Source organism: Glandiceps talaboti, chromosome 7 (genome assembly GCF_964340395.1).
Source record: "Glandiceps talaboti chromosome 7, keGlaTala1.1, whole genome shotgun sequence".
Lineage (NCBI taxonomy): Eukaryota > Metazoa > Hemichordata > Enteropneusta > Spengelidae > Glandiceps > Glandiceps talaboti.
The window spans coordinates 24,552,725-24,575,858 of record NC_135555.1 but is presented as its reverse complement, the minus strand read 5'-3'; the positions used below and the strand labels follow the sequence as shown (position 1 = coordinate 24,575,858).

General features: G+C 35.5%; 2 protein-coding genes across 2 annotated transcripts in view; both read left to right on the top strand.

Annotated features, from left to right (window-relative positions):
- Positions 1-15,207, top strand: part of LOC144437574 (glutathione synthetase-like) — a 52,525-nt gene extending 37,318 nt beyond the window's left edge. The window contains exons 10-11 of the mRNA XM_078126536.1: positions 1,044-1,233; positions 13,399-15,207. Of these exons, the coding sequence (XP_077982662.1) occupies positions 1,044-1,233; positions 13,399-13,522 (314 nt within the window). The 3' untranslated portion in view covers positions 13,523-15,207. The remainder of the gene's footprint in view (positions 1-1,043; positions 1,234-13,398) is intronic.
- LOC144437867 (uncharacterized) overlaps positions 1-23,134 on the top strand; it is a 435,833-nt gene that overhangs the window by 187,001 nt on the left and 225,698 nt on the right. The window lies entirely within an intron of this gene.

Sequence of the window (23,134 nt, the reverse complement as noted above, 5' to 3'; positions counted from 1 at the left end):
AATAACAGTACCCTAGTACACTTAGTCTAGTATAGTTGAATAACAGTACCCTATTACACTTAGTCTAGTATAGTTGAATAACAGTACCCTATTACACTTAGTCTAGTATAGTTGAATAACAGTACCCTAGTGCACTTAGTCTAGTATAGTTGAATAACAGTACCCTATTACACTTAGTCTAGTATAGTTGAATAACAGTACCCTAGTACACTTAGTCTAGTATAGTTGAATAACAGTACCCTAGTACACTTAGTCTAGTATAGTTGAATAACAGTACCCTAGTACACTTAGTCTAGTATAGTTGAATAACACAGTCTCTTAATTGCATGCTCTGTCGTCTAAATGAATTAGTTTGAAATTCAATCAATCAATCAATCAATCAATCAATCAATCAATCAATCAATCAATCAATCAATCAATACACAGCATGATTTTGATAAACTTAGAGATTTTGACTGCAAAGTGTCGATCTTGTTGACTCCAAGGTAGATGAACAAACCATGAAATGACAGTGATCAAAGACAATACTCGTATAGATTGTCTTCATATCATTGGGACAACTCTTGATATCCCAAATGTTACACCCTGGCACTGTACAATATCTTACCCACAACTCTCTCTGATCGGTATGCTTGGAGGTTCCTTACTTTATAACTTTTTTCAATAATCCATACTTTTCAACACTTTAAGCATAGTAATTAAGTTTAATTAATATGTAGCAAAAGAATGCTTAGGAATCAAGAATAAAGTTCTAAATTTTGTATAAAAATGAACTAATGTATGGTCGTAAATAGTATCATTTTTGAAAGATGTTCGTCATATGCAATAACTTCAACTTCGAACATCAACTGCCATTTTTGTTTGTTTATGTTCAAAATTACCATGTCTTGTCCAATCAGAAAGCTGTTCTGTGATGACGTTTAATGTGAATATCATCACGTTTAACATGCCATATCAGAAAAGATATTTTGTATTAAACGTCATCAAAAATGATTGATCTGATGAGAAACTGTGGTTACAGTATCCTACCATTGTATTCCTAGGTAATAACATATTTGGTACAGATATCTCGACAACATTGGAAGAGATAGGGAAGGACATTCGCAGATCAGAGTATATCTTGATGGACCGAGTACGACCAGCTGTAATACCTAATTATCAAGTACGTCATGGAAGTCAGACTGAATTAATGGATATGGTTAGTGAGTTGGGAATCTTTGGTGTCGTAATAAGGTAAGCATTGATTTCCAGTAATACTACACACCACCTATCATTGTACAGTAATACTACACACCACCTATCATTGTACAGTAATACTACACACCACCTATCACTGTACAGTAATACTACACACCACCTATCACTGTACAGTAATACTACACACCACCTATCATTGTACAGTAATACTACACACCACCTATCATTGTACAGTAATACTACACACCACCTATCATTGTACAGTAATACTACACACCACCTATCACTGTACAGTAATACTACACACCACCTATCATTGTACAGTAATACTACACACCACCTATCACTGTACAGTAATACTACACACCACCTATCATTGTACAGTAATACTACACACCACCTATCATTGTACAGTAATGCTACACACCACCTATCATTGTATAGTAATACTACACACCACCTATCATTGTACAGTAATACTACACACCACCTATCATTGTACAGTAATACTACACACCACCTATCACTGTACAGTAATACTACACACCACCTATCATTGTACAGTAATACTACACACCACCTATCATTGTACAGTAATACTACACACCACCTATCATTGTACAGTAATACTACACACCACCTATCATTGTACAGTACTACTACACACCACCTATCACTGTACAGTAATACTACACACCACCTATCATTGTACAGTACTACTACACACCACCTATCACTGTACAGTAATACTACACACCACCTATCATTGTACAGTACTACTACACACCACCTATCACTGTACAGTAATACTACACACCACCTATCACTGTACAGTACTACTACACACCACCTATCACTGTACAGTAATACTACACACCACCTATCACTGTACAGTAATACTACACACCACCTATCACTGTACAGTAATACTACACACCACCTATCACTGTACAGTAATACTACACACCACCTATCACTGTACAGTAATACTACACACCACCTATCACTGTACAGTAATACTACACACCACCTATCACTGTACAGTAATACTACACACCACCTATCATTGTACAGTAATACTACACACCACCTATCACTGTACAGTAATACTACACACCACCTATCATTGTACAGTAATACTACACACCACCTATCACTGTACAGTACTACTACACACCACCTATCATTGTACAGTAATACTACACACCACCTATCATTGTACAGTAATACTACACACCACCTATCACTGTACAGTAATACTACACACCACCTATCACTGTACAGTAATACTACACACCACCTATCACTGTACAGTAATACTACACACCACCTATCACTGTACAGTAATACTACACACCACCTATCATTGTACAGTAATACTACACACCACCTATCATTGTACAGTAATACTACACACCACCTATCACTGTACAGTAATACTACACACCACCTATCACTGTACAGTAATACTACACACCACCTATCATTGTACAGTAATACTACACACCACCTATCACAGTACAGTAATACTACACACCACCTATCACTGTACAGTAATACTACACACCACCTATCATTGTACAGTAATACTACACACCACCTATCATTGTACAGTAATACTACACACCACCTATCACAGTACAGTAATACTACACACCACCTATCACAGTACAGTAATACTACACACCACCTATCACTGTACAGTAATACTACACACCACCTATCACTGTACAGTAATACTACACACCACCTATCACAGTACAGTAATACTACACACCACCTATCACTGTACAGTAATACTACACACCACCTATCATTGTACAGTAATACTACATACCACCTATCATTGTACAGTAATACTACACACCACCTATCACTGTACAGTAATACTACACACCACCTATCACAGTACAGTAATACTACACACCACCTATCACTGTACAGTAATACTACACACCACCTATCACTGTACAGTAATACTACACACCACCTATCACAGTACAGTAATACTACACACCACCTATCACAGTACAGTAATACTACACACCACCTATCACTGTACAGTAATACTACACACCACCTATCACAGTACAGTAATACTACACACCACCTATCACAGTACAGTAATACTACACACCACCTATCACTGTACAGTAATACTACACACCACCTATCACAGTACAGTAATACTACACACCACCTATCACTGTACAGTAATACTACACACCACCTATCATTGTACAGTAATACTACACACCACCTATCACTGTACAGTACTACTACACACCACCTATCACTGTACAGTAATACTACACACCACCTATCACTGTACAGTAATACTACACACCACCTATCACTGTACAGTAATACTACACACCACCTATCACTGTACAGTAATACTACACACCACCTATCACTGTACAGTAATACTACACACCACCTATCACTGTACAGTAATACTACACACCACCTATCACTGTACAGTAATACTACACACCACCTATCATTGTACAGTAATACTACACACCACCTATCACTGTACAGTAATACTACACACCACCTATCATTGTACAGTAATACTACACACCACCTATCACTGTACAGTACTACTACACACCACCTATCATTGTACAGTAATACTACACACCACCTATCATTGTACAGTAATACTACACACCACCTATCACTGTACAGTAATACTACACACCACCTATCACTGTACAGTAATACTACACACCACCTATCACTGTACAGTAATACTACACACCACCTATCACTGTACAGTAATACTACACACCACCTATCATTGTACAGTAATACTACACACCACCTATCATTGTACAGTAATACTACACACCACCTATCACTGTACAGTAATACTACACACCACCTATCACTGTACAGTAATACTACACACCACCTATCATTGTACAGTAATACTACACACCACCTATCACAGTACAGTAATACTACACACCACCTATCACTGTACAGTAATACTACACACCACCTATCATTGTACAGTAATACTACACACCACCTATCATTGTACAGTAATACTACACACCACCTATCACAGTACAGTAATACTACACACCACCTATCACAGTACAGTAATACTACACACCACCTATCACTGTACAGTAATACTACACACCACCTATCACTGTACAGTAATACTACACACCACCTATCACAGTACAGTAATACTACACACCACCTATCACTGTACAGTAATACTACACACCACCTATCATTGTACAGTAATACTACATACCACCTATCATTGTACAGTAATACTACACACCACCTATCACTGTACAGTAATACTACACACCACCTATCACAGTACAGTAATACTACACACCACCTATCACTGTACAGTAATACTACACACCACCTATCACTGTACAGTAATACTACACACCACCTATCACAGTACAGTAATACTACACACCACCTATCACAGTACAGTAATACTACACACCACCTATCACTGTACAGTAATACTACACACCACCTATCACAGTACAGTAATACTACACACCACCTATCACAGTACAGTAATACTACACACCACCTATCACTGTACAGTAATACTACACACCACCTATCACAGTACAGTAATACTACACACCACCTATCACTGTACAGTAATACTACACACCACCTATCATTGTACAGTAATACTACACACCACCTATCATTGTACAGTAATACTACACACCACCTATCATTGTACAGTAATACTACACACCACCTATCACAGTACAGTAATACTACACACCACCTATCACTGTACAGTAATACTACACACCACCTATCACTGTACAGTAATACTACACACCACCTATCACTGTACAGTAATACTACACACCACCTATCACAGTACAGTAATACTACACACCACCTATCACTGTACAGTAATACTACACACCACCTATCACTGTACAGTAATACTACACACCACCTATCACAGTACAGTAATACTACACACCACCTATCACAGTACAGTAATACTACACACCACCTATCACTGTACAGTAATACTACACACCACCTATCATTGTACAGTAATACTACACACCACCTATCATTGTACAGTAATACTACACACCACCTATCACTGTACAGTAATACTACACACCACCTATCATTGTACAGTAATACTACACACCACCTATCATTGTACAGTAATACTACACACCACCTATCACTGTACAGTAATACTACACACCACCTATCACTGTACAGTAATACTACACACCACCTATCATTGTACAGTAATACTACACACCACCTATCATTGTACAGTAATACTACACACCACCTATCACTGTACAGTAATACTACACACCACCTATCACTGTACAGTAATACTACACACCACCTATCATTGTACAGTAATACTACACACCACCTATCACAGTACAGTAATACTACACACCACCTATCACTGTACAGTAATACTACACACCACCTATCATTGTACAGTAATACTACACACCACCTATCATTGTACAGTAATACTACACACCACCTATCACAGTACAGTAATACTACACACCACCTATCACAGTACAGTAATACTACACACCACCTATCACTGTACAGTAATACTACACACCACCTATCACTGTACAGTAATACTACACACCACCTATCACAGTACAGTAATACTACACACCACCTATCACTGTACAGTAATACTACACACCACCTATCATTGTACAGTAATACTACATACCACCTATCATTGTACAGTAATACTACACACCACCTATCACTGTACAGTAATACTACACACCACCTATCACAGTACAGTAATACTACACACCACCTATCACAGTACAGTAATACTACACACCACCTATCACTGTACAGTAATACTACACACCACCTATCACTGTACAGTAATACTACACACCACCTATCACAGTACAGTAATACTACACACCACCTATCACTGTACAGTAATACTACACACCACCTATCACAGTACAGTAATACTACACACCACCTATCACAGTACAGTAATACTACACACCACCTATCACTGTACAGTAATACTACACACCACCTATCACAGTACAGTAATACTACACACCACCTATCACTGTACAGTAATACTACACACCACCTATCATTGTACAGTAATACTACACACCACCTATCATTGTACAGTAATACTACACACCACCTATCATTGTACAGTAATACTACACACCACCTATCACAGTACAGTAATACTACACACCACCTATCACTGTACAGTAATACTACACACCACCTATCACTGTACAGTAATACTACACACCACCTATCACTGTACAGTAATACTACACACCACCTATCACAGTACAGTAATACTACACACCACCTATCACTGTACAGTAATACTACACACCACCTATCACTGTACAGTAATACTACACACCACCTATCACAGTACAGTAATACTACACACCACCTATCACAGTACAGTAATACTACACACCACCTATCACTGTACAGTAATACTACACACCACCTATCATTGTACAGTAATACTACACACCACCTATCATTGTACAGTAATACTACACACCACCTATCACTGTACAGTAATACTACACACCACCTATCATTGTACAGTAATACTACACACCACCTATCATTGTACAGTAATACTACACACCACCTATCACAGTACAGTAATACTACACACCACCTATCATTGTACAGTAATACTACACACCACCTATCATTGTACAGTAATACTACACACCACCTATCATTGTACAGTAATACTACACACCACCTATCACTATACAGTAATACTACACACCACCTATCACAGTACAGTAATACTACACACCACCTATCATTGTACAGTAATACTACACACCACCTATCACTGTACAGTAATACTACACACCACCTATCACTATACAGTAATACTACACACCACCTATCACAGTACAGTAATACTACACACCACCTATCATTGTACAGTAATACTAAACACCACCTATCACTGTACAGTAATACTACACACCACCTATCACTGTACAGTAATACTACACACCACCTATCACAGTACAGTAATACTACACACCACCTATCACTGTACAGTAACACTACACACCACCTATCATTGTACAGTAATACTACACACCACCTATCATTGTACAGTAATACTACACACCACCTATCATTGTACAGTAATACTAAACACCACCTATCACTGTACAGTAATACTACACACCACCTATCATTGTACAGTAATACTACACACCACCTATCATTGTACAGTAACACTACACACCACCTATCACTGTACAGTAATACTACACACCACCTATCACTGTACAGTAACACTACACACCACCTATCACTGTACAGTAATACTACACACCACCTATCACTGTACAGTAATACTACACACCACCTATCACTGTACAGTAATACTACACACCACCTATCACTGTACAGTAATACTACACACCACCTATCATTGTACAGTAATACTACACACCACCTATCATTGTACAGTAATACTACACACCACCTATCATTGTTCAGTAACACTACACACCACCTATCACTGTACAGTAACACTACACACTACCTATCATTGTACAGTAATACTACACACCACCTATCATTGTACAGTAATACTACACACCACCTATCACAGTACAGTAATACTACACACCACCTATCACTGTACAGTAATACTACACACCACCTATCATTGTACAGTAATACTACATACCACCTATCATTGTACAGTAATACTACACACCACCTATCACTGTACAGTAATACTACACACCACCTATCACAGTACAGTAATACTACACACCACCTATCACAGTACAGTAATACTACACACCACCTATCACTGTACAGTAATACTACACACCACCTATCACTGTACAGTAATACTACACACCACCTATCACAGTACAGTAATACTACACACCACCTATCACAGTACAGTAATACTACACACCACCTATCACTGTACAGTAATACTACACACCACCTATCACAGTACAGTAATACTACACACCACCTATCACAGTACAGTAATACTACACACCACCTATCACTGTACAGTAATACTACACACCACCTATCACAGTACAGTAATACTACACACCACCTATCACTGTACAGTAATACTACACACCACCTATCATTGTACAGTAATACTACACACCACCTATCATTGTACAGTAATACTACACACCACCTATCATTGTACAGTAATACTACACACCACCTATCACAGTACAGTAATACTACACACCACCTATCACTGTACAGTAATACTACACACCACCTATCACTGTACAGTAATACTACACACCACCTATCACTGTACAGTAATACTACACACCACCTATCACAGTACAGTAATACTACACACCACCTATCACTGTACAGTAATACTACACACCACCTATCACTGTACAGTAATACTACACACCACCTATCACAGTACAGTAATACTACACACCACCTATCACAGTACAGTAATACTACACACCACCTATCACTGTACAGTAATACTACACACCACCTATCATTGTACAGTAATACTACACACCACCTATCATTGTACAGTAATACTACACACCACCTATCACTGTACAGTAATACTACACACCACCTATCATTGTACAGTAATACTACACACCACCTATCACAGTACAGTAATACTACACACCACCTATCATTGTACAGTAATACTACACACCACCTATCATTGTACAGTAATACTACACACCACCTATCATTGTACAGTAATACTACACACCACCTATCACTATACAGTAATACTACACACCACCTATCACAGTACAGTAATACTACACACCACCTATCATTGTACAGTAATACTACACACCACCTATCACTGTACAGTAATACTACACACCACCTATCACTATACAGTAATACTACACACCACCTATCACAGTACAGTAATACTACACACCACCTATCATTGTACAGTAATACTAAACACCACCTATCACTGTACAGTAATACTACACACCACCTATCACTGTACAGTAATACTACACACCACCTATCACAGTACAGTAATACTACACACCACCTATCACTGTACAGTAACACTACACACCACCTATCATTGTACAGTAATACTACACACCACCTATCATTGTACAGTAATACTACACACCACCTATCATTGTACAGTAATACTAAACACCACCTATCACTGTACAGTAATACTACACACCACCTATCATTGTACAGTAATACTACACACCACCTATCATTGTACAGTAACACTACACACCACCTATCACTGTACAGTAATACTACACACCACCTATCACTGTACAGTAATACTACACACCACCTATCATTGTACAGTAATACTACACACCACCTATCATTGTACAGTAATACTACACACCAACTATCATTGTACAGTAACACTACACACCACCTATCACTGTACAGTAATACTACACACCACCTATCACTGTACAGTAATACTACACACCACCTATCATTGTACAGTAACACTACACACTACCTATCATTGTACAGTAATACTACACACCACCTATCATTGTACAGTAATACTACACACCACCTATCACTGTACAGTAATACTACACACTACCTATCATTGTACAGTAATACTACACACCACCTATCACTGTACAGTAATACTACACACCACCTATCATTGTACAGTAATACTACACACCACCTATCACTGTACAGTAATACTACACACCACCTATCATTGTACAGTAATACTACACACCACCTATCACTGTACAGTAATACTACACACCACCTATCACTGTACAGTAATACTACACACCACCTATCACTGTACAGTAATACTACACACTACCTATCATTGTACAGTAATACTACACACCACCTATCACTGTACAGTAATACTACACACCACCTATCACTGTACAGTAATACTACACACCACCTATCACTGTACAGTAATACTACACACCACCTATCACTGTACAGTAATACTACACACCACCTATCACTGTACAGTAATACTACACACCACCTATCACAGTACAGTAATACTACACACCACCTATCACAGTACAGTAATACTACACACCACCTATCATTGTACAGTAACACTACACACCACCTATCATTGTACAGTAATACTACACACCACCTATCATTGTACAGTACTACTACACACCACCTATCATTGTACAGTAATACTACACACCACCTATCACAGTACAGTAATACTACACACCACCTATCACTGTACAGTAATACTACACACCACCTATCATTGTACAGTAACACTACACACCACCTATCACAGTACAGTAATACTACACACCACCTATCATTGTACAGTAACACTACACACCACCTATCATTGTACAGTAATACTACACACCACCTATCATTGTACAGTACTACTACACACCACCTATCATTGTACAGTAATACTACACACCACCTATCACTATACAGTAACACTACACACCACCTATCATTGTACAGTAATACTACACACCACCTATCACTGTACAGTAATACTACACACCACCTATCAGTGTACAGTAATACTACACACCACCTATCACTGTACAGTAATACTACACACCACCTATCATTGTACAGTAATACTACACACCACCTATCACTGTACAGTAATACTACACACCACCTATCACTGTACAGTAACACTACACACCACCTATCATTGTACAGTAATACTACACACCACCTATCATTGTACAGTACTACTACACACCACCTATCACTGAACAGTAATACTACACACCACCTATCATTGTACAGTACTACTACACACCACCTATCATTGTACAGTAACACTACACACCACCTATCACTGTACAGTAATACTACACACCACCTATCATTGTACAGTACTACTACACACCACCTATCACTGAACAGTAATACTACACACCACCTATCATTGTACAGTACTACTACACACCACCTATCATTGTACAGTAACACTACACACCACCTATCATTGTACAGTAACACTACACACTACCTATCATTGTACAGTAATACTACACACCACCTATCATTGTACAGTAATACTACACACCACCTATCACTGTACAGTAATACTACACACCACCTATCACTGTACAGTAATACTACACACCACCTATCACTGTACAGTAATACTACACACTACCTATCATTGTACAGTAATACTACACACCACCTATCACTGTACAGTAATACTACACACCACCTATCACTGTACAGTAATACTACACACCACCTATCACTGTACAGTAATACTACACACCACCTATCATTGTACAGTAATACTACACACCACCTATCACTGTACAGTAATACTACACACCACCTATCATTGTACAGTAATACTACACACCACCTATCACTGTACAGTAATACTACACACCACCTATCACTGTACAGTAATACTACACACCACCTATCACTGTACAGTAATACTACACACTACCTATCATTGTACAGTAATACTACACACCACCTATCACTGTACAGTAATACTACACACCACCTATCACTGTACAGTAATACTACACACCACCTATCACTGTACAGTAATACTACACACCACCTATCACTGTACAGTAATACTACACACCACCTATCACTGTACAGTAATACTACACACCACCTATCACAGTACAGTAATACTACACACCACCTATCACAGTACAGTAATACTACACACCACCTATCATTGTACAGTAACACTACACACCACCTATCATTGTACAGTAATACTACACACCACCTATCATTGTACAGTACTACTACACACCACCTATCATTGTACAGTAATACTACACACCACCTATCACAGTACAGTAATACTACACACCACCTATCACTGTACAGTAATACTACACACCACCTATCATTGTACAGTAACACTACACACCACCTATCACAGTACAGTAATACTACACACCACCTATCATTGTACAGTAACACTACACACCACCTATCATTGTACAGTAATACTACACACCACCTATCATTGTACAGTACTACTACACACCACCTATCATTGTACAGTAATACTACACACCACCTATCACTATACAGTAACACTACACACCACCTATCATTGTACAGTAATACTACACACCACCTATCACTGTACAGTAATACTACACACCACCTATCAGTGTACAGTAATACTACACACCACCTATCACTGTACAGTAATACTACACACCACCTATCATTGTACAGTAATACTACACACCACCTATCACTGTACAGTAATACTACACACCACCTATCACTGTACAGTAACACTACACACCACCTATCATTGTACAGTAATACTACACACCACCTATCATTGTACAGTACTACTACACACCACCTATCACTGAACAGTAATACTACACACCACCTATCATTGTACAGTACTACTACACACCACCTATCATTGTACAGTAACACTACACACCACCTATCACTGTACAGTAATACTACACACCACCTATCACTGTACAGTAATACTACACACCACCTATCACTGTACAGTAATACTACACACCACCTATCACTGTACAGTAATACTACACACCACCTATCACTGTACAGTAATACTACACACCACCTATCATTGTACAGTAATACTACACACCACCTATCACTGTACAGTAATACTACACACCACCTATCACTGTACATATAATGTTATTACCTGATATCACCTGTGTTGTACTACTGTGAGTGCCAATTCTACAGAGCAAAACGAGTCAGAAGACGAGTGTTACTGCAGAAATGGCATGAATGATGATAAGATGGATGAAGATGTGAATGAAGATGTGTTGCCATATGCATATGACCAGGAATGTATGATGAAGAAAAATGTAATGATGTCTGAATTATCCATTGTGTGACTACACTACAAATCATACTGATTTAAACTAACTGTACTATATCACAACACACCCAAAGTAAAACCTGAAATAGGATTTCTTACAAGTAATACTGTTACTTTCAACTTTTAACATTTAGTGGCACTCAAATTATTAGCTTTTGTAGTGTTGGAGGTGAAGGTAAGAAAGTGAAAAGTAGCTAAGTTAAACTAAAGATGTCAAAATTGTGAATATTGGAGACTACATGTAAACCTATGTTTTGTTATACTTGATTGTGTATTCACAGCAAAGGCACAGAAGTACTCTACAACTCTAATGCAGGACATCTTCTACGAACTAAAAGTATAAATTATGATGATGGTGGTGTTGCTGCAGGAGCAGCAGTTTTGGACAGTCCATATCTTGTGTGATGACCACTTTCTATAGTAGACTATGTCAGTAATTCTGGACAATCCATACCTTGTATGATGACTTCTATAATTGTAAAGTGCTTTGAGCACCCAGACTGGCTGGGAAGGCGATATATAAAAACCAACATTATTATTATTATTATTTACTTGCTTTAGAAGACTATGTCAGCAGTTTTGGACAGTCTGTAACTTTGGTGACCACTTTCTGTAGTAGTAATAATAGTAATAATAAAAACATTTATATAGTGGCTAAAATCAACAAAGACGGTGAGCAGAGCTGCTTAAAATACAAAACAAGTCAGATATATTGATTAACACAAAACAAGTCAGATATATTGATTAACACAAAACAAGTCAGATATATTGATTAACACAAAGCAATGTACAGTAAATATCTTTTTTAAAATCGTCTTGTGATGTTATATGATTGGCATGTCATGTTGTAGAATTGCAGAAAACAATAACAACCATGATAATGAACATTTCAACTGTAAACTGAGTTCATAATCACTTCTTAAATAGGAACAATATGAACATTAATTGTGTAAAGTAAGTAATGATATGTTTAGAGTCATTTGTGCTTGTTTGAGTACTCTATGGTATGTGTGCATGATGTAATCACTAGAGTACATTCAGTAACTAAATACATAAATGATGAAAACAGATAAAATACTGTAACAATATTGTTTATAATCAATATAGCATATTATGCTAGCTACACTTTGTGATATTATTGAATCACAGATTTTAAAAAAAAAATGAAATGTGATATTTTCCCCAGTATCATAATTTTATGATTATGACAGAATTTTGATTTTTTAGGGAGATAATTTTATTTAATTTAATCTACTCTTGAAAGAAACAAATTGTTATTGATGGATTTGATAGTCGGAGGAAATCAATAGACTAAATGTATTTATTTAATCATGTTAGCCATATCAACTGAAGACTTCAGAATGATATGGTTCTCTGCTTATAAATCCAATGTTGTGAGTATTTAATATAGCATCCTCTGTGGTGACAACAAGTCATATTCTAGTCAAGAATTGGACATTTAAACATAGTAACTTAGAGGAATTAACAATGTTCAATCACTAATTTGATTTAACTTTTGGATAAAGGAACTTATAAAGTTCGTTTCTAATATTTTTCATATAATCATGTACTAGATAGGAAAACATGGGTGCCAAATGAAAGTGGTCCAAGGTGACTTCAGAAGTGTGTTTTTACTAATAGACTAGTGCTCTCTCTGGCTTCAAGTCTCAACATATCACTTTACGTCCAGCTCAATGAGGTCCTGAGAGGAAATTCAACCGAAGCCTCCCACACAGTCATTACCATCATATGTTAATCAATCACAGAATTCTGTCCAATAATAAATTAGTGTTTATTGGAGCAATTACGCAGTGTCTAAATATGGTATATTTGTCAACTCAGAATGCTACTTATACACTGTTTACATCAATCCAACAGTTGGGGGTTTATTTGTCATTTGCATGAACAACTGTTGGTTGATGATATCTCATTGAGCTAGATAGTGGTAAAGAGATGATTTGATACCATGGGTACATGTGACTAGTTTACTAGTGTGTAATTAACAAAATACTTTGTTGTTAAAAAAGATAATTAAGTTTATCTGATTTATGTTAGTGTCAATGTATGGCTTCAATAGCAATAAATTGGTCTATAGGGCTTTGAAGTTTACATATCTATTAAAAATTGCATTTATTAAATAATTCAATTATAAATTATGTCTGAGATGTAATGTAATGTACCATGTTTGTACTAGTGATGATTGAATATGCTTCCTGAGAATGCCACAAGTACACTTTGATATGACACCCCCCCCCCCACACACAATAGGTATAATGCTACAAGTACACTTTGATATGACACCCCCCCCACACACACACACAATAGGTATAATGCCACAAGTACACTTTGATATGACACCCCCCCCACACACACAATAGGTATAATGCTACAAGTACACTTTGATATGACACCCCCCCCACACACACACACAATAGGTACAATGCGACAAGTACACTTTGATATGACACCCCCCCCCCCCACACACACAATAGGTATAATGCTACAAGTACACTTTGATATGACACCCCCCCCCCCCCACACACACACAATAGGTATAATGCTACAAGTACACTTTGATATGACACCCCCCCCACACACACAATAGGTATAATGCTACAAGTACACTTTGATATGACACCCCCCCCCCCCACACACACACACACAGTAGGTAAAATGCTACAAGTACACTTTGATATGACCCCCCCCCCCCCCACACACACACATTAGGTACAATGCGACAAGTACACTTTGATATGACACCCCCCCCCCACACACACACACAATAGGTATAATGCTACAAGTACACTTTGATATGACACCCCCCCCCCACACACACACACAGTAGGTAAAATGCTACAAGTACACTTTGATATGACCCCCCCCCCCCCCCCCCACACACACACACACATTAGGTACAATGCTACAAGTACACTTTGATATGACACCCACACACACACACACACTCATTAGGTATAATGCTACAAGTACACTTTGATATGACCCCCCCTCCCCACACACACACATTGGGTAAAATGCTACAAGTACACTTTGATATGACCCCCCCCCCCACACACACACACATTAGGTACAATGCTACAAGTACACTTTGATATGACACCCCCCCCCCACACACACACACATTGGGTAAAATGCTACAAGTACACGTTGATATGACACCCCCCCACACACACACACACATTAGGTAAAATGCTACAAGTACAGTGATATGACCCCCCCCCCCCACACACACACACAGTAGGTAAAATGCTACAAGTACACTTTGATATGACACCCCCCCCCCCCCCCACACACACAGTAGGTAAAATGCTACAAGTACAGTGATATGACCCCCCCCCCCCCACACACACACACAGTAGGTAAAATGCTACAAGTACACTTTGATATGACCCCCCCCCCCCCACACACACACACATTGGGTAAAATGCTACAAGTACACTTTGATATGACACCCCCCCCCCCACACACACACAGTAGGTAAAATGCTACAAGTACAGTGATATGACCCCCCCCCCCCACACACACACACAGTAGGTAAAATGCTACAAGTACAGTGATATGATCCCCCCACACACACACACACACAGTGGGCAGAATGCTACAAGTACAGTGATATGACCCCCTCCCCCCCCCACACACACACACACGCACACAGACATGCAGTTTGTGATCTAAAATATTTTAAGTGATTGTACAAAAAAAATACTCACTACATGAAATATTTTTTCCATGCAAGTAAGACACAGTTTTGTGCTAGATATAATTGAAATGAACATTGATATGATCTGTCAGAACCTCTATCAAATGCAATGATTACATTTCTCTTATATTAAAGCTGCTTTTTTTGATCAAATACAGACCACGATATATTCACTAAAAATTGGTCAATTAATTATAAAAAAGACATTGTATCTGATAATTAGTGGTCAATATTATCTGTAGGTGGTGTAGTGGTAAGTTTATTCTTGAGTAAAAGTTCAGTTATAAATCTGTCGCCATGTTATAAATCTGTCATCATATTATAAATCTGTCACCATGTTAAAACTGTACTGGTTGTAATTAGAGTATCATTTTTCAATATATTTACCGGAAAATTGTTAAATACCAATAATTAGACATTGGACGTGTTAATCAGTACTCGATGTATTATTTGGGAAAGTTTAATGAAGTATCTGTATACATCACTGTGGAACGTTTAATGAAGTATCTGTATACATCACTGGGGAAAGTTTAATGAAGTATCTGTATACATCACTGTGAAAGTTTAATGAAGTATCTTTATACATCACTGTGAAAGTTTAATGAAGTATCTTTATACATCACTGTGAAAGTTTAATGAAGTATCTTTATACATCACTGTGAAAGTTTAATGAAGTATCTGTATACATCACTGGGGAAAGTTTAATGAAGTATCTTTATACATCACTGTGAAAGTTTAATGAAGTATCTGTATACATCACTGGGGAAAGTTTAATGAAGTATCTTTATATATCACTGGGGAAAGTTTAATGAAGTATCGTTATACATCACTGTGAAAGTTTAATGAAGTATCTTTATACATCACTGTGAAAGTTTAATGAAGTATCTTTATACATCACTGTGAAAGTTTAATGAAGTAACTTTATACATCACTGTGAAAGTTTAATGAAGTATCTTTATACATCACTGTGAAAGTTTAATGAAGTATCTGTATACATCACTGTGAAAGTTTAATGAAGTATCTTTATACATCACTGTGAAAGTTTAATGAAGTATCTTTATACATCACTGTGAAAGTTTAATGAAGTATCTTTATACATCACTGTGAAAGTTTAATGAAGTATCTTTATACATCACTGTGAAAGTTTAATGAAGTATCTGTATACATCACTGTGAAAGTTTAATGAAGTATCTTTATACATCACTGTGAAAGTTTAATGAAGTATCTTTATACATCACTGTGAAAGTTTAATGAAGTATCTGTATACATCACTGTGAAAGTTTAATGAAGTATCTTTATACATCACTGGGGAAAGTTTAATGAAGTATCTGTATACATCACTGTGAAAGTTTAATGAAGTATCTGTATACATCACTGTGAAAGTTTAATGAAGTATCTTTATACATCACTGTGAAAGTTTAATGAAGTATCTTTATACATCACTGTGAAAGTTTAATGAAGTATCTTTATACATAACTGGGGAAAGTTTAATGAAGTATCTGTATACATCACTGTGAAAGTTTAATGAAGTATCTGTATACATCACTGTGAAAGTTTAATGAAGTATCTTTATACATCACTGTGAAAGTTTAATGACAGAAGTATCTTTATACATCACTGGGGAAAGTTTAATGAAGTATCTGTATACATCACTGTGAAAGTTTAATGAAGTATCTGTATACATCACTGTGAAAGTTTAATGAAGTATCTTTATACATCACTGTGAAAGTTAATGAAGTATCTGTATACATCACTGTGAAAGTTTAATGAAGTATTTTTATACATCACTGGGGAAAGTTTAATGAAGTATCTTTATACATCACTGAAAGTTTAATGAAGTATCTGTATACATCACTGTGAAAGTTTAATGAAGTATCTTTATACATCACTGTGAAAGTTTAATGAAGTATCTTTATACATCACTGTGAAAGTTTAATGAAGTATCTTTATACATCACTGGGGAAAGTTTAATGAAGTATCTTTATACATCACTGTGAAAGTTTAATGAAGTATCTTTATACATCACTGGGGAAAGTTTAATGAAGTATCTTTATACATCACTGTGAAAGTTTAATGAAGTATCTGTATACATCACTGTGAAAGTTTAATGAAGTATCTTTATACATCACTGTGAAAGTTTAATGAAGAATCTTTATACATCACTGAAAGTTTAATGAAGTATCTGTATACATCACTGTGAAAGTTTAATGAAGTATCTTTATACATCACTGTGAAAGTTTAATGAAGTATCTTTATACATCACTGTGAAAGTTTAATGAAGTATCTTTATACATCACTGTGAAAGTTTAATGAAGTATCTTTATACATCACTGTGAAAGTTTAATGAAGTATCTTTATACATCACTGTGAAAGTTTAATGAAGTATCTGTATACATCACTGTGAAAGTTTAATGAAGTATCTGTATACATCACTGAAAGTTTAATGAAGTATCTTTATACATCACTGGGGAAAGTTTAATGAAGTATCTGTATACATCACTGTGAAAGTTTAATGAAGTATCTGTATACATCACTGTGAAAGTTTAATGAAGTATCTGTATACATCACTGTGAAAGTTTAATGAAGTATCTTTATACATCACTGTGAAAGTTTAATGAAGTATCTGTATACATCACTGTGAAAGTTTAATGAAGTATCTTTATACATCACTGTGAAAGTTTAATGAAGTATCTTTATACATCACTGTGAAAGTTTAATGAAGTATCTTTATACATCACTGTGAAAGTTTAATGAAGTATCTTTATACATCACTGTGAAAGTTTAATGAAGTATCTTTATACATCACTGTGAAAGTTTAATGAAGTATCTTTATACATCACTGAAAGTTTAATGAAGTATCTGTATACATCACTGGGGAAGTTTAATGAAGTATCTTTATACATCACTGTGAAAGTTTAATGAAGTATCTGTATACATCACTGTGAAAGTTTAATGAAGTATCTGTATACATCACTGTGAAAGTTTAATGAAGTATCTGTATACATCACTGTGAAAGTTTAATGAAGTATCTGTATACATCACTGTGAAAGTTTAATGAAGTATCTTTATACATCACTGGGGAAAGTTTAATGAAGTATCTGTATACAACACTGTGAAAGTTTAATGAAGTATCTGTATACATCACTGTGAAAGTTTAATGAAGTATCTTTATACATCACTGAAAGTTTAATGAAGTATCTGTATACATCACTGTGAAAGTTTAATGAAGTATCTTTATACATCACTGGGGAAGTTTAATGAAGTATCTTTATACATCACTGTGAAAGTTTAATGAAGTATCTTTATACATCACTGTGAAAGTTTAATGAAGTATCTTTATACATCACTGTGAAAGTTTAATGAAGTATCTTTATACATCACTGTGAAAGTTTAATGAAGTATCTTTATACATCACTGTGAAAGTTTAATGAAGTATCTGTATACATCACTGTGAAAGTTTAATGAAGTATCTGTATACATCACTGAAAGTTTAATGAAGTATCTTTATACATCACTGGGGAAAGTTTAATGAAGTATCTGTATACATCACTGTGAAAGTTTAATGAAGTATCTGTATACATCACTGTGAAAGTTTAATGAAGTATCTGTATACATCACTGTGAAAGTTTAATGAAGTATCTTTATACATCACTGTGAAAGTTTAATGAAGTATCTGTATACATCACTGTGAAAGTTTAATGAAGTATCTTTATACATCACTGTGAAAGTTTAATGAAGTATCTTTATACATCACTGTGAAAGTTTAATGAAGTATCTTTATACATCACTGGGGAAAGTTTAATGAAGTATCTGTATACATCACTGTGAAAGTTTAATGAAGTATCTTTATACATCACTGTGAAAGTTTAATGAAGTATCTTTATACATCACTGTGAAAGTTTAATGAAGTATCTTTATACATCACTGTGAAAGTTTAATGAAGTATCTGTATACATCACTGTGAAAGTTTAATGAAGTATCTGTATACATCACTGTGAAAGTTTAATGAAGTATCTGTATACATCACTGTGAAAGTTTAATGAAGTATCTTTATACATCACTGTGAAAGTTTAATGAAGTATCTGTATACATCACTGTGAAAGTTTAATGAAGTATCTTTATACATCACTGTGAAAGTTTAATGAAGTATCTGTATACATCACTGTGAAAGTTTAATGAAGTATCTTTATACATCACTGTGAAAGTTTAATGAAGTATCTGTATACATCACTGTGAAAGTTTAATGAAGTATCTTTATACATCACTGTGAAAGTTTAATGAAGTATCTTTATACATCACTGTGAAAGTTTAATGAAGTATCTTTATACATCACTGGGGAAAGTTTAATGAAGTATCTGTATACATCACTGTGAAAGTTTAATGAAGTATCTTTATACATCACTGTGAAAGTTTAATGAAGTATCTTTATACATCACTGTGAAAGTTTAATGAAGTATCTGTATACATCACTGTGAAAGTTTAATGAAGTATCTGTATACATCACTGAAAGTTTAATGAAGTATCTTTATACATCACTGTGAAAGTTTAATGAAGTATCTGTATACATCACTGTGAAAGTTTAATGAAGTATCTTTATACATCACTGTGAAAGTTTAATGAAGTATCTGTATACATCACTGTGAAAGTTTAATGAAGTATCTTTATACATCACTGTGAAAGTTTAATGAAGTATCTGTATACATCACTGTGAAAGTTTAATGAAGTATCTTTATACATCACTGTGAAAGTTTAATGAAGTATCTGTATACATCACTGGGGAAGTTTAATGAAGTATCTGTATACATCACTGTGAAAGTTTAATGAAGTATCTTTATACATCACTGTGAAAGTTTAATGAAGTACCTGTATACATCACTGGGGAAAGTTTAATGAAGTATCTTTATACATCACTGTGAAAGTTTAATGAAGTATCTGTATACATCACTGTGAAAGTTTAATGAAGTATCTTTATACATCACTGTGAAAGTTTAATGAAGTATATGTATACATCACTGGGGAAAGTTTAATGAAGTATCTGTATACATCACTGTGAAAGTTTAATGAAGTATCTTTATACATCACTGTGAAAGTTTAATGAAGTATCTGTATACATCACTGTGAAAGTTTAATGAAGTATCTGTATACATCACTGTGAAAGTTTAATGAAGTATCTTTATACATCACTGTGAAAGTTTAATGAAGTATCTCTATACATCACTGTGAAAGTTTAATGAAGTATCTTTATACATCACTGAAAGTTTAATGAAGTATCTTTATACATCACTGTGAAAGTTTAATGAAGTATATGTATACATCACTGTGAAAGTTTAATGAAGTATCTTTATACATCACTGTGAAAGTTTAATGAAGTATCTTTATACATCACTGTGAAAGTTTAATGAAGTATCTTTATACATCACTGTGAAAGTTTAATGAAGTATCTGTATACATCACTGTGAAAGTTTAATGAAGTATCTGTATACATCACTGTGAAAGTTTAATGAAGTATCTTTATACATCACTGTGAAAGTTTAATGAAGTATCTGTATACATCACTGTGAAAGTTTAATGAAGTATCTTTATACATCACTGTGAAAGTTTAATGAAGTATCTTTATACATCACTGGGGAAAGTTTAATGAAGTATCTTTATACATCACTGTGAAAGTTTAATGAAGTATCTGTATACATCACTGTGAAAGTTTAATGAAGTATCTTTATACATCACTGTGAAAGTTTAATGAAGTATCTGTATACATCACTGTGAAAGTTTAATGAAGTATCTTTATACATCACTGGGGAAAGTTTAATGAAGTATCTTTATACATCACTGTGAAAGTTTAATGAAGTACCTGTATACATCACTGTGAAAGTTTAATGAAGTATATTTATACATCACTGTGAAAGTTTAATGAAGTATCTTTATACATCACTGTGAAAGTTTAATGAAGTATCTTTATACATCACTGTGAAAGTTTAATGAAGTATCTTTATACATCACTGTGAAAGTTTAATGAAGTATCTTTATACATCACTGTGAAAGTTTAATGAAGTATCTTTATACATCACTGTGAAAGTTTAATGAAGTATCTTTATACATCACTGTGAAAGTTTAATGAAGTATCTTTATACATCACTGTGAAAGTTTAATGAAGTATCTTTATACATCACTGTGAAAGTTTAATGAAGTATCTTTATACATCACTGTGAAAGTTTAATGAAGTATCTTTATACATCACTGTGAAAGTTTAATGAAGTATCTTTATACATCACTGTGAAAGTTTAATGAAGTATCTTTAT